This window comes from Perca flavescens, chromosome 8 (genome assembly GCF_004354835.1).
Source record: "Perca flavescens isolate YP-PL-M2 chromosome 8, PFLA_1.0, whole genome shotgun sequence".
Taxonomy (NCBI): Eukaryota; Metazoa; Chordata; class Actinopteri; order Perciformes; family Percidae; genus Perca; species Perca flavescens.
This window is the reverse complement of record NC_041338.1, coordinates 16,214,226-16,239,946: the sequence shown is the minus strand read 5'-3', so window position 1 is coordinate 16,239,946 and position 25,721 is coordinate 16,214,226. Positions and strand designations below refer to the sequence as shown.

The 25,721-nt window shown below is 42.7% G+C and overlaps 1 protein-coding gene across 2 annotated transcripts in view; it reads right to left on the bottom strand.

The window, feature by feature from the left end:
- Positions 1-1,853: 1,853 nt before the first annotated feature.
- The window catches only part of furinb (furin (paired basic amino acid cleaving enzyme) b), an 84,481-nt gene continuing 60,613 nt past the window's right edge, over positions 1,854-25,721 (bottom strand). For both annotated transcript variants that reach the window (XM_028584427.1, XM_028584428.1), the window contains 10 exons: positions 20,267-20,355; positions 17,900-18,072; positions 12,957-13,169; positions 10,836-10,936; positions 8,974-9,077; positions 7,403-7,520; positions 6,939-7,118; positions 5,190-5,317; positions 4,007-4,135; positions 1,854-2,767 (listed from right to left, as the gene is read on the bottom strand). In XM_028584427.1, the coding sequence (XP_028440228.1) occupies positions 2,061-2,767; positions 4,007-4,135; positions 5,190-5,317; positions 6,939-7,118; positions 7,403-7,520; positions 8,974-9,077; positions 10,836-10,936; positions 12,957-13,169; positions 17,900-18,072; positions 20,267-20,355 (1,942 nt within the window). In that variant the 3' untranslated portion in view covers positions 1,854-2,060. The remainder of the gene's footprint in view (positions 2,768-4,006; positions 4,136-5,189; positions 5,318-6,938; positions 7,119-7,402; positions 7,521-8,973; positions 9,078-10,835; positions 10,937-12,956; positions 13,170-17,899; positions 18,073-20,266; positions 20,356-25,721) is intronic.

Genomic DNA, 25,721 nt, shown 5'->3' with positions numbered 1-25,721 from the left:
TCTGAGAAGTCTGAAGCAATAACCATGACGACGTCATCATTTTTTTGTTAAACTGACTGGTCCACCTGCTTCTCTTCATAATTGTTAGATTAATAATACATAACAAAGTAGAGGGAGGCAGGCCAGCCAAGCCTGATCCGGCAGGGGGAGAGTTCTAAGCCCGAAAAAGCTACCTCTCCTTATGACCTGTCTCTCTTAGTTACGCTGTTATAGTTACGCTGTTATAGTTCTAGACTGCCGGGGGACTTCCTTCCTTCCTTTGACACACTGAGCTGCTCTCTCCTCTCCCTTTCTATTACTATTACTATTACTATTTGTGTGTATCCCGTCCCAGAAATGCTTGTTACTAATCCTAGCTTCTGGGGAGTTTACTCCCCGGAGTCCTTATGTTTTTTTCCCCCAGCGTATTTCCTTGGAGAACGTTGGCACCAAGATCCTGGTTCCAGCTGTCTCCGTGGTCCTGCTGCACTCCCTGCCGAGCTCAGCGGTGCCCTGCAATGTCATGCTGCTTCCTGCTGAACCCTGCAGCTTCCCGCTACATCCAGTCACTGTTCCATTATTAATGTGACTAGTATTGCCACTGTTCATCACACCCCCAACCGGCCCGTCAGACACCACCTACCAAGAGCCTGGGTCTGTCCGAGGTTTCTTCCCAAGAGGGAGTTTTTCCTCGCCACTGTCGCACTGCTCGCTCTTGAGGGAATTACTGGAATTGTTGGAATTGTTGGGGCTTTGTAAATTATAGAGTGTGGTCTAGACCTACTCTATCTGTAAAGTGTCTCGAGATAACCTATGTTATGATTTGATACTATAAATAAAATTGAATTGAATTGAATTGAATTATTGGGCTTGAAATTTCTTTTTCAGAAGCTGGGGGTGTGGAGTTTGAAAGACATGGCCATTTACCGGGCAGAGGGGCTCTAACGTAAGAGGCTATGGATTTGCATTATGGGAAATGTAGGTATTCAGGTTTTGGGGTTTTTTGACCTATACTTGGCACTAAAAGCCAGGATGTCTCTGTCTCTGCTGCTTTGGTTTTGACTGATTTGTCTTGTAAATACCTCTTTAACAAACTAGAAAAAAAAAAAAAAATGTCAAGCAAGGTCATTGAAGTAAAAACAATAACACCTGAAATTGGCGACAAAGAGTCAAATGCATAATGAATACATCTGACATCAAAATATTGTATCAAATAAGATAAATTAAATGCAAATAAATACATGAAAAAAACTAATGATTGACTCTTAAAAGGAACACGCCAACTTATTGGGACTTTAGCTTATTCACCGTAACCCCCAGAGTTAGATAAGTCCATACCCTTCTCACCCTTGTGTGACGGCTTGAGCGGTAGCGAACCCGCAAAGAACAAGCAGGTGACTGGTTCCAACTAGCCTACTGCTCCGAATAAGTGACAAAATAATGCCAACATGTTCCTGTTTACATGTTGTGATTTGTAGAGTCACAGCGTGTACAAAAAACAACGTAACATGAGACACAGCCATATTCTAACCGTAAACAAACTGGGAACTATATTCTCAGACAGGCTTGCAGCAAAGCAAATCACTCCACCCAAGTAGCAGAAGTTGCAGAGCTTGGCCTTTCTAAGAATATAGTTCCCACTTAGTATATGGTTAGAATATGGCTGTGTCTCATGTGACCTTGTTATTTGTACACCCTGTGACTATACAAATCAAAACATGTAAATAGGAACATGTTGGCGTTACTTTGTCACTTATTGGGAGCAGTAGGCTGGATGGAACCTGTCACCTGCAAGATCTGTGCTAGGCTAAGCTAATGCTAAAGCCGTCAGACAGCGTCACAGCACGCACGGACGTGAGAAGGGTATGTATGGACTTGGTCTAACTCTGGGGGATACGGTGAATAAGATAAAGTCCCAATAAGTCGGCGTGTTCCTTTAATGCATTGAGATGGGGTGCTGATGGGACAGTAAGGCCTGTGTTTTTTGTGTGATTCTCCATCGTGTATCAGCTCCATCCAGTCAGATCTAAAATGCTGATGAGACCCGGGGAGACGTGGTGTCAGACATTCTGCAGATTCAGCTAGATGGAGCTCTGTGTCTTGATGAAAGCTGTCCTCTCGCCGTGACCGTCCACTTCCTCGCTGTCTGATTCAGACTGGTAGGCCGTCCCGTCCTCCTCCCCCCACACAGTGGGGATCCCCTTGTAGCATATCCGTGCCTTCCTCTCCTGTCCTTGGCCAAAGCCAAAACCGAAGCCCACCCGCACCCCCCTCGTCTGTGAGTACACAGAGGGCAGTTTGGTCCTCCGGCCCCAGAAAGCGCCACCTGAGCGCATCTGCAGCAAGAGGAAGACCCCGACGAAGGCGGCCAGGATGAAGGCACAGCCCAGCACGGCCATGACGACGGGCAGCTGACTGGACGGGGCTACGCCGGGCCCCGGAGGTCCCTCGCCTTCTCCGCCGTCGTCTGCTGCTGCTGGGATCTCCCCCTCTGGCTGCGCTCGCTCACCCTGGACTACCCCAGCTAACGGGGATTTGCGCTGGACCTGGTTCTGGTGCAGGCAGGAGGTGAGGACCAGGTGGCTGTGAGGCGGGCAGGACAGGCAGTCTGTAGGCCCGCTGCCTGAGCAGGTGAGGCAGGCGGGGTTGCAGGGCAGGCAGGCCTGGACCGAAGACAGGTCCACCCAGTTCTCCAGCGAGAGGTTGAGGAGCTGCGGCCCCGAGGTGAAGCCGGGCGGACAGAACTTCACACAGCCCTGGAGGAAGAGGGAGAAGCCGGGGCTGCACTCTGGACGGACCGTGGGAGGAGGAAAGCATAAGGGAAGTTAAGTCTCATGCATCCACACACAACTGGCTTCACAAGTCCAAAAATGGATTTACAATTTCCTTGGAAGTGTCCTGGAAAGAACTACAGTGTATCATTTAGAGCTACGATCAACCTGCTGATTATTTTCTTGATTCACTGATTCCTTATTTTGTCTGTAAAATCTCAGAAAAAATAGTAATAAAATAGCCACTGCAATTGGTTCTTCAAATTGCTTTTTTGCTTCAGTCCAAAATCCCAAAAACTTTTGTTCACAATAGTGTAAGACAAGGAAAACCAGCACAATCTCATATTTGAAAAGCTGGACCCATCATCATCATTTTGCATGAAAAAAAATAACTTAATCAATTATTTATTTAATTCTTATTATATGGAAATAAAGAGTACAGATAATAATTTAACTCAAGTGTTTAATAGTTACTGTACATAGCAGTCGGGCACGGTCTATAAGCAGTTGTTGATTTCCAAAGAAATTTCCTTGAAAGATTTTAATGACCGGAAAACTGTGATCATGTTAAACCCATGTCACTATTCATGTATTTGTTAGAAACCATATTCTTTATATCTGTGTTGAATTCTATTCAATTTACAAGCACACAACCAACGTATCTCCTGTGAACTGCCTAAAAAATGGTTCATTTGTTAACAGAAGGCCACAACCACAAAACGGACGTTGTTACAATCACAAACATTACAAAGTCCTTTCCAGGAACCTTCCAGTTCTGGGGCCCTGTAAAACAAAGTGTCGCCACTAACTCCTGAAATGTAGATTTTAACTTTATTATGGAGTCTGGAATGATGAAGAATAAAAGCGTCTGAACGCTTGGAAGCAGAACGAAGCTACCGATCTCATCTGCCTTTCAATGAGGGAGTCATCCTCCTCAACAGTTGCTGACAACGTAGCACCTCTCGCGGTTTTTAATCTCCCCTGCTGCTCCTCCATACGTCCAACACTCTGATTCAAACTAAGATGACATATGGCAACGTGCATATTCATAGTGCGCGGGTAAACAAATGCAAACGAGGCTTGTAAATGGATCATCTGTATTCACAGCATTCACTTTTCACAAGTTGAAATAGCCAACACAGTCTGACCCAAAGCCTGTTTTCTAACAATGACTGTGTGCCAGCGCCAACACAAATGAGCCCATTCCACATAAATGGCTCCTGTTTAAAGTTGATGTGAAGTCTGAATGATCTCACCGATACAGATCTGCTGGGCGTCAAAGGTCTTGCAGCTGTTGTTGGACGGCCGAGGGAAGTCAGATGACGAGGGGCTGAGGACGCTGGGTCCAGTGCCCCACAGGATGAGGGTGAACTGACTTAACACAGCTGAGAGAGAGAGAGAGAGAGGAAGAGGGATATTAAGATGTGCAAGAGAATATCAATATAGCACCTCTCAGAAATGGAACTGGTGGTGTGAACTGGCTGAGAAGAGGATATGGGGGTGGAAGAAAAGGAAACAAGTGATGAGTGTGGACCAAACGCATCGCTGGCGGAGAATCAACACCAGCAGAGGAAGAGATGCCTTCCTCTCTCATTTCCCCGACTGCTCAGAGTAAACAAAGCCACGAGAGAGCTCAGGAACGTACGAGTGAACTCTTCTTGGCAATATGCTGCCGTTCGCCTTTTGAAGGAAAATGCAGCCCGATTTGGAGAATAAAAAGTTGATCATTAAAAAGTTGCCATCCACTTTTATTTTTATTTTTGCAGAGGAAGATTTCTCTGCAAAGTTTTGATCCAAAGATATGGTAACACTTTACTTGAAGGTATCTACAGGTATCTGTCATGACACATGAACCCTAACTCTAACCCTAACCCTAACTTGTCATGACAAAAAACCGAATATCACTTACTAAAAGAAGCGTTATGTCATTAACGTTTATGACTTGTTTATAATGTTTAGGACACATTCATGACAGTCTCATGTCACTCTTTTTTTTTTTTTTTGAGGCTTTTCCCTTTATTATAGTGACAGCGGATAGACATGAAAGGGGGGAGAGAGATGGGGGATGACACGCAGCAAAGGGCCACAGGTTGGATTCGAACCCGGGCCGCTGCAGGACTCAGCCAACATGGGGCGAACACTCTTACTGGGTGAGCTAGAGGCCGCCCCAGTGTCATGTCACTCTTATGTAGATACCTTAAAGTAAAGTGTAACCAAATAGATTTTTGAGAGCCGCTCCCCCTGGTACCACAAAAATGGTAAAATAAACTGAATCAGTAGAGAGAGACAGAACAGGGGAACTGAGCAGAGGCTATTTAGGCGAGCATGGAAATATGCAAAAAGGACTTGAGTTAATGAGGGGGCAGTAAATGCTGGCATGACTGTAGGTTAGATGTGAAGTGACCAGACTGAACAATTAATGGTGATGAGTGGGCTTACCATAGTCACGTCCATTAGCTGCCACGTTTTCTATTTCCAGTGTCCATTCCCCTTGAGGATCCTCATCCCATGAGTGGGTGGTCATGAAGGCCCAGTCGTTGAATCCCTCTGAGGAGAAGTCATTGGGCCTGAAAGAAAAGGGGACAGACGAGGGGTTTGTGTTTTTTGGTGGTAAAATGCAGAAAGTGGGATTTTTCCCAAGGAGTATACTTGTGGGAGTATCTATGCACAGATAGATTGTGTGTGCGTGTTTGTGTGAGTGTGTGTGTGTGTTAGAGCCCGACCGATATATCGGCGGGCCAATATTATCGCCCGATATTATCACCCGATAATTTTAGATTATCCAAACTATCGGTATCAGCATTTATAATGGTCGATAAATGAATATTTAAAAAATAAAATAAAAACGGACGAAACACCCTTCAACCAGGTTCTGAGTGTTGCCGTTGCACAGTTTGTCCACCAGAGGGCGCTCTACAACGTTCCTGTTGGCAACACTCGTGTTTAACCCTTTACGTTTCCTATCTTAAGTTTGTATTTTTATTAGGGTTGGGTACCGAAACTCGGTGCCAATAGGAAACCGGTGCCGACGTAAACGGGAGTAACGAGACCGAATAAGAACGAAAGTTTCGGTGCCTCATTTCGGTGCCTGACTTTACACTACACCTGACAGCACGTAACGTTAGCCCACCTTTAGCTAGCAGCTGGATTAATCACGGTTAAAATGCTGACAGCTAACGTTAAACAGTGTAAAGTGTGACTGTATTTCACTGTGGAGGACTTCAACAGCGGGATGTAACAGTCTGCTCTGCAGCGCAGCAGCTGCCGTTGTTGCAATTCATAGATATACAGTATGTTTATATGGTCGGAATTAAACAACACAGACGGTGCGTTCACTTGCAGCTGCCGTTGTCGGAAATTAAACAACACAGACGGTGCGTTCACTTGCAGCTGCCATTGTCGGAATTAAACAACACAGATTCACTTAAAACAGGTAGCCTTGTGGTGCATTGACAGTAATTGTAAAATACCCTTTTCCCATCTGGGGTTCAACAGCAATTTACTGGTGAAATAAGTTATTGTTATTGTTATAGTTATTACGTTATTATTAAATCTTTAATTTTGACCATGGCCTTAGCAATAAACAAGTCACTGACTGTTGTTTACTACCCTTATTTTTTTTTTTTTTTTTTTTAACTTTATTGAAAAGTACCGGTTCAGGCATCATTTAGGCACCGGCACCGTTTTAAAAGTATCGATTTAGCACCGGAATCGAAAAAAAAAAAAAACGATACCCAACCTTAATTTTTATACATTTTATTTATCAGAACTTTAATATATTTTGATGTTCCTCTGTTCTGTTGTGACAATAAAACAAACAAGTTTATTTTTAAACTGTATTATCATATTATTTTAGTGAGGACTCATAAATAACTACAAATAACTATATAAAAACTAAATAAAAATGTTAGGGAAATCCGTTTGTTTTGTTACGCATTTCTGGATTTAAAAAAAAATATATATATATATATATATATATATATATATATATATATATATATCGGCCGATATACCACTAAATATTTGTATCAATATCGGCCTTAAAAATCCTTTATTGGTCGGGCTCTAGTGTGTTTGTGTGTGGGGGTGGGTGGATGTGTGTGTGTGTGTTAAAGAGACACAGGCAAAGAGAGATTCATAACATGGCTCGGCTGTCCTTTGTGTACAGTGGTGTGTTTTACTGTGTACCTGGGGAACAGCAGGGTGGAGCGTGTGCCCAGCGGGCTGATGAGATGAATGCCCAATTTTCCTCTCTGGTTGTGGGAGAGAGTGAGGCGAGCCTGAACGTGTTCCAGAGAGCTGACATACTCGGGTCGTCCCCAGCAGGCATCCACGCTCTTGCTGAACACCAGCTTGTTCCCGATGTCTCTGCAGATTTGACGAGTGGAGGGGAGGGTGGTTAATGTGTGGCTGCAGAAATGGACACAGATAGCGCTGTGCTACAAATCTACGCAACCGTCCCAGCTCCGAGGAGAATACAGGAACATCTATCAGGCTGAGCTGGGTGAAAGAACAGCATGTGCTCGTAATGAGACTAAATCTCACTGTAGTACACACACACACACACACACACACACACACCCACCCACCCACCCACACACACACACACACACACCCACCCACCCACACACACGGACACACACCCTTCTAACCTTGGTTCCGTGAGCATGGTGTGAACACACTGATGCTGTGGTCCCACTGTGGTCCAGTTCTGTGCCAAAACCACCATGCCACCTGCATCCAGAAGCCCATAACCGTACGAATGACTCACTGTGGAGGAAAGAAATGGCAGGTTGGTGGGTGGTGGCGGTGAGATAACACCACAGAAAGAGAAATTACTGTCAGTCAACATTCCACTCTTGACTGTAATACTATGGCATTATACTTGTTCCTAAATCCTGAGTCCGCAATCATCAAATGTACCTAGGAACTTGTGATGGGCATTTTTAAAAAAAATAATCAACCAATTAACCAATGATGAAAATAATAGCTGTTTTTTTTTTTTTTTTTTTTTTACTTTTCCAAACAAGTTATAAACCTAGCATTTTCTAAATACCCAGTAACACATTCCCAGCGCCTCAACAGTAAATGAGTTCACGTTAGATCTGTTTAAAAGCCTGGTCGTGGTCTGCTTGTGATTCAACAGTCTAGATACAAATGTACCAAACACAAAATCTGACAAAGTCAACATAAATACTAGTTTTGGATAAACTGGCTGGAGGGTCTAGCACTGTAGCCTACACGTCATGGGCAGACAGAGTGTTATCAGCAGAGATATTAAAGAGAAAGGACCACACTAGCATCTAAACTGACCATAGAGATATTTGCAGGTAGGTTCACATGTGGTTTAACGTGCTGCAGCCTACCATCTAGTTATTCAGTCTGGAAAAATGACGTTAGTAGAGCACTTTGTTTGGTCGCCAAGGACAAGATGTGCGTTCATGTTTGTAAGTTAGATAAGCAGGAGACTTCAGCAGGATAGCTGATGTGGGTTGCTGTTCACAGTCTGTGGATCTTGTGTTGTGTAGCTGCTGTCTGGCTCAGTGTGACCGTCTGCTCTGCCTATAGAAGGAACGAAGGCTCTTCCTTTAGATCACTATATATCTTTTTATCTTTATTTGTATATATTTCTTATCTTTTATATTATACTTGCTGTACGTGTCTTTATTGCACCGTGAGTTGGAGAGAAACGTATTTTCAATTGCTCTCTATGTCTGGCACATATTGCAGAATTGACAATAAAGTTGACTTGAAAAAATTAAGCCATCATAAAAACCATAACATTTAAAATTTCTTTCTTATCTTTTCTCAAAGAATAAGACAGGACGAGTGATTTACAGAAAATATATGTATGCTGTAGCAGACCAAAAAAAATCTATAATCCTGGAATGGAGACAAAATGACCAAAATTAGCCCAATTTATTTGGGTTGCCTGTATTTGTGACATAATGTCAAGTTGGTCGAACATGCAGACCTCAGAGTGCACAGAGCGGAGATGCTGAGATCTCACACAGAGCAGGGAGTTTGAAACTGAGTGAGAGGTTTTGATTTTGTGTTATTATTCATTTTTATTATACTGTATATATTATATAATGCATGTGCTTACAAAAAAAAAAAAAAAAAAAAAAAATCTTAAAATGTCCCATTGTGCGCTCAGGATAGAGGGACAAATATCACACCATATAATACCATCTGTGATTGAGTTGGACAAGCCAGCCTCTACCTCTGCGTCCCACTCCGTTGGTCTTCCAGTCTCCGGCGCTGAGGTGTCCCGGCCGGGACGTTCTCACCACCAGGTGCTGCATGTCCCTCCAGGTCAGGTTCATACTGCAGAGATAGAGGAAGGAAAGCAGAGTAACCGCATTGACTTTCTGTCGTGTAATAGCCGAAGGTATTAGTTTCTGCATTATGCACATTATGAGAAAAGCCAGGTTTCGCTGACCTCAACTGTACAACAGTACAGCAGAGGAAATGTGAGGAGCTGTGGGATATGGAAAAGGTCAGGAGTGTGTAGTCACACCTGAAATATGATCCACCTGAGCATATACAGTGAGGACAGCCATACATTTCTAAAATAGTATACTGAGACGTAGAGGAGGCCCTAAGGGAGATGTCAGTTAATATAACAAAGGTATGGGCTCACATTATAGTCTTAACACCGGTGTAAAGCACCAATATTAAAGGTACGTCATAACCTATTGTGATGAAAGGTCAGGGAACACAATAAAAGAGAGGCTACAACACTGTGGAGGACTGTGTCTAGACTTCTCTGTAATGATAGTTTCTAATGAGGTCAGGGATTCGGCTCTGTGGAGATAGTTCTGGCAGTGCGAGACTAGGGATTCGGGGATGAAGTCACCTTCTATCACAGTAGAAGCCCAATAAAAATGCGCAAAAAAAAAAAAAGTGATTTATTAAGGAGGTACAGCAGGGAAGCATTCAGAGGAAAAGCCTTTGAGTCACCAATGTGGAAAAAACTGCTCCGTGGTTTAATATAATCAAGCCATGAATCACACTGCTTACTGAGTGCAACACCACGGTAGACAGATATAGAAACACAGAATTGCACTGCCGCGCATCACTCAGCATCAGCATTCACATCTCACATCCTCTCATGTGTTATTAATGGACAAGATCCCCCCCACTCCCAATGTCACCTCAGCCAAGTATGAAGGGGAAAATAAATAAATAAATAAAATAACAAACACCAGAAAGCCTCTGCCTATTAAATGATTCCATCTCTGTGAATTCCAGTATCGTCCCAGTCTGATAAACTAGCTACCCTGTTATTACTGCTGCCTGTCAGGAGGGGTGTTAAAAGTGAGAGATAGTCTTTGTGGTGTAAAACTTTAGGGGTCTGTCATTCAGGGCCCCTTCTCTTATGATATCAGAGGCAACAGTGCTGAGATAAACCAGGGACTCCGAGCATGTACACCTCAACTGAAACCCGGGCAGTGAGGTAATACTGGATTTGATTTCGTCACCTGTCAGCTACACGCTAATGTGGAAATGAAGTGAATTACGCAGGGTGGAGGACGGCTGACTGATAAGAGGACTTAACACACCGCAAGATATGACTGAAGATACGAACATAACGGAGAACACATTATCGCTGCTGACAGAAACTTGGATTTGGACACCTGGAGTCACTGAGTGAGCGATAATGAGAGACATTCTCCAGTTTGAAATCTTCACTGACGGCCCTACAGGTATTCAGATGTCTGTGTGGGCTTCAGCTGCTGATTTGTCTGCTAATTAACTGATTATCAAAAGCTTAATTTGCTGAGGCAAGAATTTCTGGGCTGGGATTTAGGCTAACGCCGACTCCCAGACGCAGGCGCACACACACACACACACACACACACACACACACACACACACACACACACACACACACACACACACACACACACACACACACACACACACACACACACATCACGAGCGCACAGTAGATGGTAACAAATGAAGTTTTCATTAAAATGTAATTTAAAAAGTGTTTACTGTAAAAGTGTATTGGCTACAGGGTTGACTTCAAAAACAGCTATATGGTTACAGGAGGAGGTTGTGTCGTTCTCAACTCACTTGGCCTCCAGAGCCAGAGCGATGATCCCAGCAGCCAGTGGGGCCGAGGCAGACGTCCCCGTGTGAGAGTCTGTGCATTTTTGCCTCAGGTCGGTGGTCACCTTGGAGACAGGAGAAGTGAGAGTGCACAGAAATACAGAAGGTTAGACACAGTTAATATGACACATTGAGTTTCCCACTCCAGCATGAGTGAAGTTCATGGTGAGCGAGGTTAGGCAGGGGAGAGCTAGGGACAATGGGAGCTCTGCCTGCAGCAATCGGAGGAGGAGGAGGAGGAGGAGAGAATGAGCTGGTAGGTTCAGTCTCAGGTCTGTGGATCCCTGCCAAAGGGTCACAGCCGGGGCAGGGAATGTCAGCCAAATCAGTGCAGTTAGGTCAGGTGGTGGTGAGACAAAGTATCTTAGCACTCCGGGTACACCTCTGCTCTCAAACTCTGCCAATGGCAGAACGCTAATGAGGCCTGTCTGGGTCACCATGGCGACACGTCGGAAATGACAAGAAGCCAGAGGGCAAGGCGAGCTATGAAGGTCAGGGACTGATTCTTGGTTTGCAAGCTCTGACCTGACCAATGATTACAGCCTATGGGCCTGAAAGACTGTGGCACTAACTGGCCATTAACTGTGGAAAGAAGTCTACATGTCAGAGGATTAAACAAGATAGATATCAGAACTGGATCTAAAAAAGATCTTTTTTTTACTTTAAGTAAATATCGGCCTTTATTTGTCCTCAGGGTTGGACTCTTATGAATCCTGAAAAGTTTCGAGGTAATCGGACAACGTACACTTGAGTTACACCCACTTCCTGTTTCGGCGGCGAAACGCACAAAATGGCCGCCCTGCCACGGCCACGCCCTATGACGAAACGTTTTTCTTTTAACAACTTTTCATCTTTAACTTCTTACGATGGCACAGACCGGGTTTGAAGTTGATCAGATGAAATCTCTAGGAGGAGTTCGTTAAAGTACGACATGTGGAAATGGCCAAAATCGCAAATTTCGAACATTTAATTCAAAATGGCGGACTTCTTGTTGGGTTTAGGGTATGGCTCTAATGAAGTTTTTTGTACATCTTGACATGTTACATATGTGTACCAAGTTTCGTGAGTCTACGTTAAACGCACTGCAGGGGCTCAATTTTCTTAACTTTCTAGGGGGCGCTAGCAAGCCATTTTTGTGCGCCTATTCCCGAAACCCTTAAAATACGTAACTTTTCACCAGACTTGATGCGACCGCCAAATTTGGTGAGTTTTTGAATATATTAAGCCCCTCAAAAAGCCAATTCATTTGACGGGAAAATAATAATAATTCCTTCAGTTTCAAGAGGGCCTTCGCCGCTGTCGGCGCTCGGGCCCTAATTAACCAATGATGAAAATAATAGCTGGTTGCAGCCCTACACTGATTTTTTTTATTTTTCCAAACAAGTTATAAACCTAGCATTTTCTAAATACCCAGTAACACATTCCCAGCGCCTCAACAGTAAATGAGTTCACGTTAGATCTGTTTAAAAGCCTGGTCCTGGTCTGCTTGTGATTCGACAGTCTAGATACAAATGTACCAAACACAAAATCTGACAAAGTCAACATAAATACTAGTTTTGGATAAACGAAAGCTGTGTGAACTCACTGATACGACAAATGGCATCTTCTGACTGCTAAAGCAACAATACAAAAGCTGCTGTAAATATTAAAATGACTTCAATTTCATCAATCTGACGATGTGGGTTTGCTCGCCTGCAGCATGCCTCGGATGTATTTTGGAGGGAATGGCAGATTTATTGTTGTTTTTTGTCCCTGAGGCAAGTCTTCCTTCCGCTAACAAGCATCTTGAAGGAAGCATGAGGCACCTCTCAGTGTTTGTCAGCTTTGCTCACTGTACGTTACGCATCAGTCACTCTGATTTCGATGCCTATTATTGATTTGCGAGAGACGAGATACATGTAAATGTACATTCGAAAAGGGTTACATTTGGATGTGCCAGCATCAACTTTTGGCAAACGCAAAGTATTGAGGTGTATGTTTATTTTTGCATTAGTGACATTTACAGTGTGCCCGCAATTTAAAGTATAAAGACAATCCTACACAAAATCTGAGATGTTCAAAGTTTGAGTGTGCGTGTACACCTACTATCTGTTTCTCCCCCGGGTTTCCAGAGCTGAAGGTGGTAGCGAGGGTGGAAGAGCAGGGCTCGCTGTACCACGGCACGTTGCCGGACTGCGTGGTGCTGCTGATGGAAAGGGTGTAAATGCTGTTGGTGTAGCCGTCACAGTTGCAGCTGTCCTGCTCCCGGCCACCATTACCCGAAGCCCACACAAAGATGGAGCCCTGTCCGTCACGTCCCTGTGGTATAGAAACACATACAGTGTACCTTTATATAGACACGCACAGGATGGGTTTAGAGAAAGAGACTAACAAGAGCTGGTCGAAGTGTGAAACATTGGCTTTGACAAAAGACGTTTGTCTCACTGCTTAAACGCCTTGTCACTTATGTGCTTTCGTTCAGAAGCAGTGAACCGCTGTAGGCACATCTCTTATTAATACATCATAATGTCAGGTGACTTACTGCGGCAGAACATCCGATAACAAACACAAGAAATGTAATTACAAAATCTACTCAAGCTGAATATAATTCAGGGGCATGATAAATGACAACATGATATCTGGCGGTGAGACTGTATGCTCCTAAAATACACACTCTGTATGAGACGTACATTTATAGTCCAGTTTGGACTTGCCAACAGGAGGCTAGAAATATTTAAGCAGAGAAACAAAGGGTGTCGTTTTTCAACCCAGGAACATCGCGAATATTAGAATGTTCTTTTTGTTCCAAGACAAACAAATCCTTTTTTCCACGCATTTGTCTCCAGCTGATTAGATTACTGCAACTCCTTAATCGCTGAAATGCCCCAGAAATCGATGGGCCGCATTCAGCTCGTATAAAATACAGCTGCCAGGGTGTTCACAAGTTGTAGAAGATTTTCTCAATTTTAGCCTCCTTGTACTAACCTATGGCCTTTAGAATCTACTTTTCTTTCTCAGTTTTACTGCTTATTTTTAAATGTACTAGTTGGTCTGCCCTCTTCCTATACTGCTGACCTTCTTTCTCTCAATACATATAGTAGCCTGACGTCTGCAGACCAGCTGTTGTTGCCGGCATCGGGCTGGAGACAGAGGGCAGCAGGGCATCTGCAGTCGGGGCTCCGATGCTCTGAAATAGCCTCTGGATGGAGAACAACCTCAGGGTCCTTTTTTAAGTCAGTGTTAAAGTTGTACAGACACACATTTTGAGTTGGTTTTTAATTAGTTTTCTTTTTGCTGTCATGTTTTATTATGCCTTTCTACTTCTAAACAATATATTCAGAAGGTACCTTTCCTTCTATGTTAGACATTATTATCGCTCTGACTTTGTTTTTCCTCAAGGCACTTTTTAAGTGGTTTTGAAAAGTGCAGAGAGGAAAAAACGTATCATTATCATCATAAATTACTCACAACTCGCATTTCTATTTAGGATTCATTACACCCTGTCACGTTAATTAAAAAAATTCAAAAGCAATTTTTCATCAAAGTGTGAAAGCAGCAGCTAAATATAAAATGGAATGATTAAAACGTGTCTTCTTCCACATTCAGTTTGAACCAAGTGGGCGACAAAACAATAAACCAAGAAACAAATACTGTTAGGTGTAGAAACAGAAAAAAAAAGATTTCTTTTAAATTTCACATACAGAATAATGAAACAGCTGATGGCAAAGCAAGATTTAATAAGGTGAGATAAAACAGAAGTATACAATTTCTTCTTCCATCCCTCTCGGTCACCCCCAGATACACAAAACTAAACAAAAAGGAACATAAAAAAAGAAAAAGATGCATGAATGTTTTGCCAGCCCTGTTGTTAAAGACTTTGTCTGTGTGTTCTGCTCTCTGGCTGCTTGAGTTTGGCCTGGCTTTTAAACAAAATAAAAGTCTTGTCACATCATCAGTTTCAGTATTTTGGCTCCACCACCCCGACAAATATAAAAGATACTGGAATTTTGGTTTCCTTATCACTGATGCCGCAACACTATTTTCTCTGGCTCCGTTAATCACATTGTAAGCTTACAAGTGTACAAAGGGACCTCAGTTTTATCTGAACACAGACTTCAAATGAGCTGGTTTTTAATAGGATTATCTATTTAATTTTCTTAATGGATTCCTACATCTCCATCTCACAAATTTACCACAAAATTCCTTCTACTGTATGTGTGATGATGCTGTCTGAATCATACAGTATCATAACACAGGAGTCTTAAAGCAGCTCTAGGTAATGCTCTGAATCCTTCCAGCCCAATTTATGACCCAAGGCTGCCTTTGCTGCAGGTTAAAAAGAGGCTAGACGATAAGACTTCGGTGCCAGGGCTTCTGTCACTGCCAGGAGAACACACGCTGAACCAGAATGGTCCTGTTGTGCTGCTGTCAGGCTATTTCTCCTTACTAACACACCTTGATTGGTGGAACATTTCACATTTTGGGATGTCAAGTATGACTCATTCTATTCCACAGAAAATGTGCAGTTTCATTCATTTACTGTATATGCCAATTACTGAGGTCTTTGTATCTATTAACTATTCACTATTGTTTGCATCAGTGACTGCTGCTCTGATTCTATTTCTCCCATCTCACATTTATCATTCGGCTGTTCCGCTAACCCCGTCTCATGCAGCTTGCTGACACATGAGAAATGATAACATTAAGCCTTAGATAATTGTCATACTCTTTAATGTCTTACTCTATCCAACCTTAAAGGGCTAGTTGGAGGGCAATTACCAAACTCACCTTGAGGTTGTCCTTATCTACAGTACATCTCCGAAAGATATCCTCCATTAAATATTGATACAATATGATTGTATAGGTAGAAACATGTTTACACCCAGCCTGGTCTCACAGAATTCCGTGAAATGATCCCAAGCTGTTAACAGGTCATTACGTGGTGGTTGCACGGAACGCGTGAAAATTCTGCGTGGCCACCACAGAAAACAATTCCAATGTAAAGTCAATGAGAAGATGACGTAACTAAGAGCCACTACGGTAGTGAGTAGTATGTAAGGCCGAAATTACGCGTAATGAGGTTGGTTGGGGTGGTGGATGGGTCAAACACAGGACTTTCACCCAGGGGGCCGGGGTTCGTGTCCCGTACGGAACCGTAAGCCCACCCATGACCTTTTCCTTAACTTAAGGGGCCGTGTTTATTTAACAGAATTCTTCCGTGGGACCATCGCGGAATGTTTTGCGATTCCATGAAACAGACTCAGATTTTGAGTTAAGGGGCTGCGTTCATTTCACGGAATTCTGTTTCAGGTTGTTACACCTCAGATTTCCAAAAGCGTATTTTTTTTGGCATGAGAGAAATTGCTCCATGTGTAGCATAAAAGGTTCAAAGTGTTGCGAAATACGCTTACAGTACTTGCGTCGTTGCCAAGGGTTAGATGAGAAGACCAATACCACTCTCACATCTGTACAGTAAATATGAGCCAGCAGCTGGGTTAGCTTAGCGCTTGTATCACTATCTTTAAGGTTTGTTTAATCTGTACAAAAAAATGAATTATAAAAATGAAAATTTGCCATTTTACTAAGGGTTATGAGTCAGAGTATTCTTGGCTAGGACCAGAGGACCAGGCTACCATCAGGAGGTTCCTGGTCCTGGTGTTGTGTCTAAAGCTGCAGACCCACCGACCAGACGGCCGAACCTCGGCAGAAAAGGCAGTTGGACTGATCAGTCTCCCCGAGTTGGTCAAAAAAGTGCCTCGGAACACACCAAAGCGACGAGACGTAATGCGTCTCCACAACAGCAGGCTGTATTCTCGCCCAAAAATGAAAACCGGCAGCTGATTGGACGAACGCGTCACATGGGCCTTGTTTCTCCGGAAATTCAAAAACAGAATACGATCTCATATTGTACTATAGTTCACCGAAACGTGTTTGTGAAAACATTTTAAGCGAGAAATAGGCCAGGCAGTTGCTGAATCTGTCTTCATTTCAGATCAATAAAGGTCGGTTTAAAAGATTTTCGTCAGATTTTGAGAGACTCTAGTCACGCTCATTCGGCTCCCCGTTTCCGGGTTAGCATTCTACCAATCAGATGGGTCATTTGAGTCCGACTGCCGGCAGTGCCGGCCCCGTCGATTATACATGTCAAATCGGCCAAAATGAAGGACGACGGCTCCTCAGACGGACGACGGAACGGAACACACCGAACAGACTTGAGTCGCTGACCTCGCCAGACTGTCCAACCGCCGATTATCGGCTTGGTGTGTCTCGGGCTTAAAGTCTGCTTCCTAATCGATTTGTGTTTTTTCCCTACTTTAGCCTGAGCTCAAACATATCGCTAACTCTAACGAGTCCTTTTCTGCTATGCTTAACCTCAACTCAACCTTACTTTAACCCTAGGCAGTTATCTCTGTGATGCCTAACCATCATTTATCCTGCGTCCTAACCCCAACTGTGGAGGGCAATGGTGTGAGAAACACTGTTTCAATGAGAAACTAACTTTGATATTCAAATGGCGAGGAAATAGTCCAGCACATAATTAAATGGCAAATTGTTATTTTTACACTTTGGTTTTTGTGCGGATTAGACAAACAAGATATAACATGTTAATTAGTGAGCTTTCTAAACAAAGCTCGGCTGGCTTCAGTGTTATTTTTACCATACAGGCATGAGAGTTGTATCAATCTTTTCATCCATTGCTTTCTTTTTTGGGGGGGCTTTTCCGCCTTTAATTTGACAGGACAGCTAGATGAGAAAGGGGAGAGAGAGGGGGAAGACGTGCAGGAAATCGTCACAGGTCGGATTCGAACCCTGCGTCGAGGCATAAACCTCTCAGTATATGTGCGCCTGCTCTACCCACTGAGCCCAACCTGGCCACCTTTTCATCCATTTTTATGCAAGAAAGGAAAAGTAAGTGTATTTCCTCAAATTCCCAAAAATACAAGTACAAACCTATGTCAAACCTTTAAAGAACTGATGAGAGTTTGATGGGGATGCTAGAAGCAGGAAACAGGGAAGATATTAGTAGATTAAAAGTCAGGCTGACTGACCTTGGTGATTCCCTGGAGGAAAGCCTCCTTAGCCAGCTTGGCAGGGCCGTCCAGTGACTTGCCATCGTCCTCTGGGCCCCAGCTGGCACTATAGATGTGGATGTGCTGCGGGTTGAGGCTCAGAGAGTGGGCCTCCACCACGTCTGTCACCTCCCCATCCAACATACGAACTCCTATCAAATGAACAGGCAGCGCAGACAGTGCAGATTAGGTTACCGCACTAGAGAGGTGAAAAGTGGTTGGGGAAAGAGTGACAGAATGACAGATGGAAAAGAGATAGTGAGCGTATTCATTTTCGCTTTAGATGAGTGGAGAGGTGTCAAAACCTGAAGAAAAAAAAAATACACAGCATGAGGTGACAACAAAAGAAATCGGTCGGACCGCAGATTCCCATTTCATCTTCTGCCACAAAGAAAACAAAACTAGAAAAAGAAAAACAGGTGAAACAAAAAGACTTCAAAGAAAAAACCAACGCGTCCACAGAGTTGCAGTTTTAATGAGCGAGCGTACAGAGCTTCACCCGCAGATGCTGCTCCGATGGATACTACATTATTTTACCGTCACATAAACAGAAACCCAGCTGTTTGCTGAACCAGGAAAAGGCTAGCTTCCTAACCCCCACCAAACACACAGAAGGGACATGTTGACAAACCTGACAGACTGCAGGAGAGAGAGAGAGAGAGAGAGAGAGAGAGAGAGAGGTGCACATACACACAGGTATAAATGAGCTCAGAGTTTACAGAACCTTCAACAGACTAGGGTATCCACAGGGTAGCACTGAATGTCACCTTTCATCATACCTGAACGCAACTCTGTCTGAGCCTTTGAAGTGAGCAGCCTCAGATCACTCCTCTGAACATTAATGGCTGTAGAGAGGCGTGAAATGAACCACCCTCAAATAAGGTCCATTACTGGGATAGGACCCCCGGACCTCAGAGGCAACGCGACGACATCCACATTAAGACCTCAATAATCCATACTAGACAACCTGCCTGGCCCTGAAGGCACAAACACATGCCAGAAGGGATGTAGCCAAAGCAGTAATTACTTTGTTGGCATGGGGATTTGGTGTACCACAAGTTTGAATACCGAGGAGCGTGGAAAAAATGCTTTACTGGGCTAAACATGCGACATAAAGCACAATATTTGCTCGGTTGATCATTATACATGGGCTGTATTGCAGCGGTAATGATAATCACTGTCGTAACAATTCTCATCAACTTCCCGCGGCTCGACGATTCCTTATTAAGACAGCGCTGTGCGAGTTTCCTGCTGCTCCAGCAAGTTCCAGGCAGCAGGTAGGAATGCAGCCATGAGTGTGTGTGTGTGTGTGTGTGTGTGTGTGTGTGTGTGTATATGGAGGGAAAACAGATACAGTAGGAGGAAGGAAACGCAGAGTTAGCCAAGCAGGGTCAATTACAGGTAATCACTAATCATTGCTCAGTAAGGATACACACATTTAACACCTGGGGTGCCCAGAAAGAGACACACACACACACACACACACACACACACACACACACACACACACACACACACACACACACACACACACACACACACACACACACACACACACACACACACACACACACACACACACACAATGCAAATCCCAGCTGTTTGTAAACAATCCACTGACCCCGGTGACGTGAACAGATTCACAAAGGAGTAATTGATGAGAACAGGGCCAACACGCGGCTCCGTCGGGAGATGAATGGTAATGAAGACAAAGAAGTAGAGTTATGAGTAACATCTGTGAACAGGACAGCTCAGGGCTCCGCTGAGTCTTGTTGGCTGCCATCATGTCAATGACAGATTGTTTGGTGACAAAAGTTACTAAAAGCCTCCTTGGAATACTATATCAAGTGCAAACATTTTTGGGAGACAAAAAAAACATAACTTAAATCTGAAAGTTTATATGCATTGCTTTAAACAAAGCCACTTATTTCCAGAAGAAAAAGCTGAAGCTATTGTTCTCAGTAGCATTAGATCAAGCACAATTCACTGCACGCTCAGTGCAGCACACTTTCACTTGTGCATCTAAACAACAGGCAGCCAATCAGTCGGTAAAAGATAGTCAATGGTCCAGAAAAAGAAAAGAAAAAACATTATGGATTTACAGTGTATTACTGGGTCTATAACAAAATGTGAAGACGCAGCTAAATCTGTGATTCACATTCAGGCCTCGGACTAAATAAGAGCCTAGCTGAAACAAATTCACTTCCAAGTTAATTAGTTTGAATGTGAATATATAATCGTTCATATTATTTCTAATTAAAAATAATATTCAACTCATTTAAATGAATATTATCTCTAATGAAACATTGTTCCCAATTGAAAATCTGAATGGTCTGCTTCACTCACCTCCAATTTTGGCATTATAGGCCACACCTACACCGCACACACCGTTGTCGGCCGCTGCTGCAACTTCTCCTGCACATCGAGTTCCATGTCTGGGGAAAAAAAAAAGACAACGTCACAAAAGGAGAGAGGAAGATTACAGAGAAACAATTTACACATCAAGCATCACAATAACTCTACCAAATACTGACAGCAGAAAAGCAGCAACTGTTTGTACTGTAACATCCTGAACTGAGCTGGGCCTTCAAACAACACTGTAGCTGAAGTGGTGCTAAAAAATACACCACAGTCAGAAGAGAAGCATAAACCCAGTGGCCCTTTTCTTACTGCAGCATACTCGTGTCAGAGTTTTAACAATAGGAACCAGAAAGCCTGATGTGCCTTTCTGAACGAAAGATCTATTCATTAGAGTACTTTTAGAATTCAAGACGTACTTATACCAAAGCAGGGAGCAACAACCTTCATGGTGAACATGACTTACAATAAAAAGTATCATGGGACACACTAGATTTCTTTTTCAAACAGCAAAAAAAAGCACCAACAAGCAAATGCCGGTATAAAAACCTCACTGTCTGTGCAGGTGCAGTGTGTATTCACTGAGTGAAATTGTCACTTGATGATAAGACAAGAAAAATTGTTTGGTTTCTGTATTTTTTCCTACGCCTACAATGAAAAGATATTTTCATAATCGGCTTCTTACGATGAGCGACAGGGCCCTTCAATAACACACTATCTTCTGCCAGAGTCTGAACAGTTTGGGTTGTTTCACATGAGAGATTCAGTTACAGTTGGGGGAAAAAAAAGGTGATGTTGCGTACTTCCGTGCACCAATCAGGTTTTAGTAACATTTGTGTCATGGACACCCACATAGGACCCACAGCCCCAATGAAGCAGATTCAATTCTCAATGAATAATATTAGGGACTTTGATTGTTGCTTATTGTGTTGTGAATATCCTACTTTTTTTTTTTCCTATAAAAAATAGTTTAATTTTAAACCAAGTTTTATGTAAAGAAAAACTGTGTTTTTCTAACTAATATTCTCAAGGACGAATGTTCTATATAGCACAAAGCTTGAGATCAATGAACCTGAGAGTACAATAGTAAATATACTTCCATAATCCTCTTCTACAGACACTTCAGAGAGCCCCTTATTTCACCTCTAGGCCTACTCAATGTCTCAGAAAGAAATATTGGAAATCTTTTCTCCTGTTGTACGCGCTACACGGTTACAGGACACGGTCGCTTTTCAATCAAAAGTAACTGAAGTGAAACAAACACCTGTCTAAAACTAACTTCCTGACCTTCCAAATGAGATATGAGATGTTATCGATGTACATGAATTATTCAATGAGTCCCTCATTAATACCTTCAACCAGTCTTGAGTTTCAGAAAATAGACAGGTTCCCCATGGAGCGTTGTCTAGATGTTGAATACACCAACACTGCACAAACAAAAAACACTCCAACCCCTCCTCACGCCAAAAAAAATTAAAAAAACATGCTTTATCAACTACAGATCCGGTCTTATAAAAGACAATAAGTCTAAATTGAAACCTTTACAGCTTTGCATCATTCTAGGCAAAAAAAAAAAAAAAAAAAAAAAAAAAATCGTTAGTGAAATGGATTTAATTTGTTTCATTGACTTCAGGGGTTGAAGCGGTGTGCTCAGACTGCAAATGGATGGAGCAGAATGAGCATTTGGCATTTAACACAGGTCATTAAGATTGTCTCCTGATTACAGCGCAGCTATCTGATCAGGAGGTGTACAGTACAGTTTCGCACCCATTTCTGGGATGTGCTGTTGAATGTTATCAGAACAAAGCTAATTACAGCCACAGCTTCTTCTTTTTTTTTTGGAAGAGCCAAAAAATGACTTCCTTTTTGATCTCCCAACCTCCCCCAACGATGAGGCAGAGGACAAAGTCATTTCACAGGGTCAGAGCACGGCTACGCCTCCAGCTGGGATCCTGATTAGACTGTGTGCTCTGTGATATATTACACACCCGCTAATTCTCAGTTTTGTTCGCTTTAAAACATTTTAGCAGATGATTGCTGCGGTTTTCTTCCCTCTTCTTCTTCTTCTTCTGTCTCTCTTTTTTTTTTTTTTTTTTTTTTTACTAGTTCAGGATTTACAACATCAAACAAGAAAAGAAAAAAAAAAAAAAAGAAAAGAAAAAAAAAAGACGATATGGAATAAACAATGTTGCCTCCTAACAAGTCATTTATTAAATGACCTGTCAACAACTACAAGTATTAAAGTGATTTTTAAACAAGTAATCAACTGGCCTGACAGGGCATATTTTTCATTGACGGATACGCCCTTACACAAGGACCTTGGCCCAACATATGGCAGGGTGTAATACATCACAAATGCAATTAAATTATCATCACTGCTATCAAGAGGTTAAACTACATTGCTTTACTGCTAACTAGCTTGTATAAATGGCAGCAGTCGATTGAGAATTGACGGCTCCCTCAAGAACAATATATGTACTCAGGGGTTAAATTGGAACTTATTACGTGGGGAGGCCATTTCTTAGCAGCGGTATGTAGCAGCAGCAGCAGCAGCAGCAGCAGCAGCAGCAGTTGTTTTTGTGAAAAATCCATCAAAACACCATAATGGCCTATTAAGCATCAGAGAATCATTGTAATTCACAGGCACAAATCAATCCATTTGTCTGATTATCAAAGAACCATCTAGCGTATTAATGAGAAATTAAAAAGCTGGAGAGGTAGTCCACAGTCTTAAGACATTCAGCTCCCAGGTACGCTGATCTCTGTACAGCAGGACATCTCTGTCTGCATGTGAAGTGGCGAGCAGACCTTAAAGGGAGAATCTATTGTTTAATCAGAGCGCTATTAGAGGCACAGACCTGCCTCCTCATCACATCTTAGCTCACCACTGCGCGCCTAACAATGTCTGACTGACTGGCTCTACAAGCTCGTCCACACAAGTCAATCCCGTTATTATGTGGCAAAACACTACAGAGTGGGTGCTGAATGGTGCCTGCCAGTCATTTCCAGCTAGAAAAACAAAATGCGTGCGAGTGACTAGTGAGAAGACTGTTTAATGACATCGAGAAAGCTCGGCATCAGTATTACTCAGGACATAGCACAATTTCACCCACTGCATTTTTATATTTGAATGTGCCTGCTTAACATAAAACATAAAAACACAAAATAGGAGAGATCTATATTTGAAGACATACAAGACACTAAGTGCTTCCTCTGTAATTGTATGTAGCAGTGGATCACTGCTGCACACCATTCTCCATTTTAATGTGTCACGATCCAGTGCAGGTTCCAACTTATGAGCTATTTTTCTTGGAAATTCTACCTTAAAAATGATAAATACCCCTTTTAGGTTAGCACTTGTAAGTTTAGCTACATTGTAAAGCAATTTTCATGTCACATTTGCTTTTGCAGTGTTGTTAATTTTCTTGCGGTGGAACACTACTGAGTAAACAGAGGAAAATGATTTCTAATGGGAACACTTTCTTTCACTGTATGTTAATACACAGGCCAGGGAGACTGTGACCATCCACACCGGCCAGAAACACACACAGTCAGCACCATGGACAGCCAGATGGCTTAGTCCAAAATACTACATGCTTGCAATGTGCAGGCATTTGCGGTTGAATCAAATTTCAAATAGTAGCTTCAAATGTCAACTCTCAATGTTGTTTGAAGAAAAAAAAAAAAGGAACAGAAAAAAAGCTTGGCTCACAGCATTGCCTTTTAAAACAAAGATGCTCTGAATATGTGTCTGGGAAATAAATTGTCTTTTTCTAAATATCTGATTAGCGACCAAAACCCAAACAATCCCAGCTCAAGCTGAAAACAAAGGGGTGTGTTGTATTTACAATTCAAATGAAAGCCCATGACGGTTAATACTTTGACATGAGGTCTGCAATGCATTTACCTGCAACTAACTGCACGTACAGTTTTTGTTTCATTCACAACATCGTAAAAAAAGGCTTCTGTGCTCCAGACAGCACATATCCTCAGACCAAGGAGCTGCGACCACAGATGTGATGCCAGGCAGGGGATTCAGCCAAGATGGATGGAGTCAACACAGAGCCAGGGACCTGGAAAGACGTTTATAGAGAAGCCGTACACACCAATATGCAGCTGTTTTGAATACTATCTGCATGTGCACATGCGTATGTGTGTGCGAATGATTGGCCCGGATTGAATCCCACTAAACCAGCCAGACAGCTTAATATATCCAGGGAGGCTCAGGCGTTCCAGAACAGACAAAAGGGTTTGAGGCAAAGCCACAGTTCTATCTGCCAAATGTCCATGAAATGAAATGATTTCCGAGACACTTTGCTGAACGCCTCCATTCTTTATCCATTTAAAATAGATTGGAAGAGGTATCAGACACCACGACTCCCCGGGTCATGCGTGAGTGTAGTTTGAAAAGTTTATACAAAAGATGTGGGGGGAAAAAAACAAAACACTTTAAAAATAGCGCAGCCCTGTGTCGGAGAACGACAATCACAGTGAATAAATCATTAAAGGGTGAGCCGGAGGATGGCAAAAACGGCATTCTTTGTCTAAAAGACAGGCTGTGGAGAAAAGACCCAACAAAATAAAAGGCAGCTGAACTAGAGACTTTCTATTCACACAGGCAAAGTGACCTGCCTTATCTTATCAGAAGGAGCAAAGGGACAGAGAGTGAGGTAATGCTTTTATCTCTCCTCCTCAGGACAAGGCACCATATTCGGTCAAGTCATTGCCCTGCCATTTACTGGAGGATGCTGACATGTCACCCAACACAATATCTCTTGACATGATGCAATGCAACCAGTAATCATACAGAGTCAATATACTGTACAGTGCAGTTTATTAATGTACAGTATGCAGACAAAGCCATCAATTACGTATATACTCAGAATTGTACAATGCAAAAACAGCCTCTTCTTAATGTATATTATTTTGATCAGGAAAACTAAGTACCCTGACTTTTGGTCCCAAGTGTGGGTCAAGCTCCAAAACTTAAATTTCCCATAATGCAGCTTGACCGCCTCTTTCATTAGACTCTCCCTGCCTCATATAGGCCCGCTTCTTTCAAACGCAAAACCTCCAGTTTATAACTTTTAGAAAGCTCCTCCAGAGCCACGAAAACGCACACATTTATTTTAACAGGCTGAGTAGTAGTAGTCACTGTGATGAATTAACTGAACTCAGATAAAATCGGTGGAGTGCCCATTTGAGCTAAATGAGTGGACCCAAACGATTCAACAAAAGTTTCACAGTTCTGTAGGTGTGTAGGTGTTACTACCAGCAAATGAGTGAGAAAAGCACATTGTTTCTCGAAGCTGACAGGGCATACATCCTCATTTAGCACAACAGAGAGACGTGTATTCAAGCACTGAAAATTTATGTTAAAAGGTGATAGATTATTATGATCACACGTACACATGTAGTATTTGGGTTGTGTTGTATAGAGCAT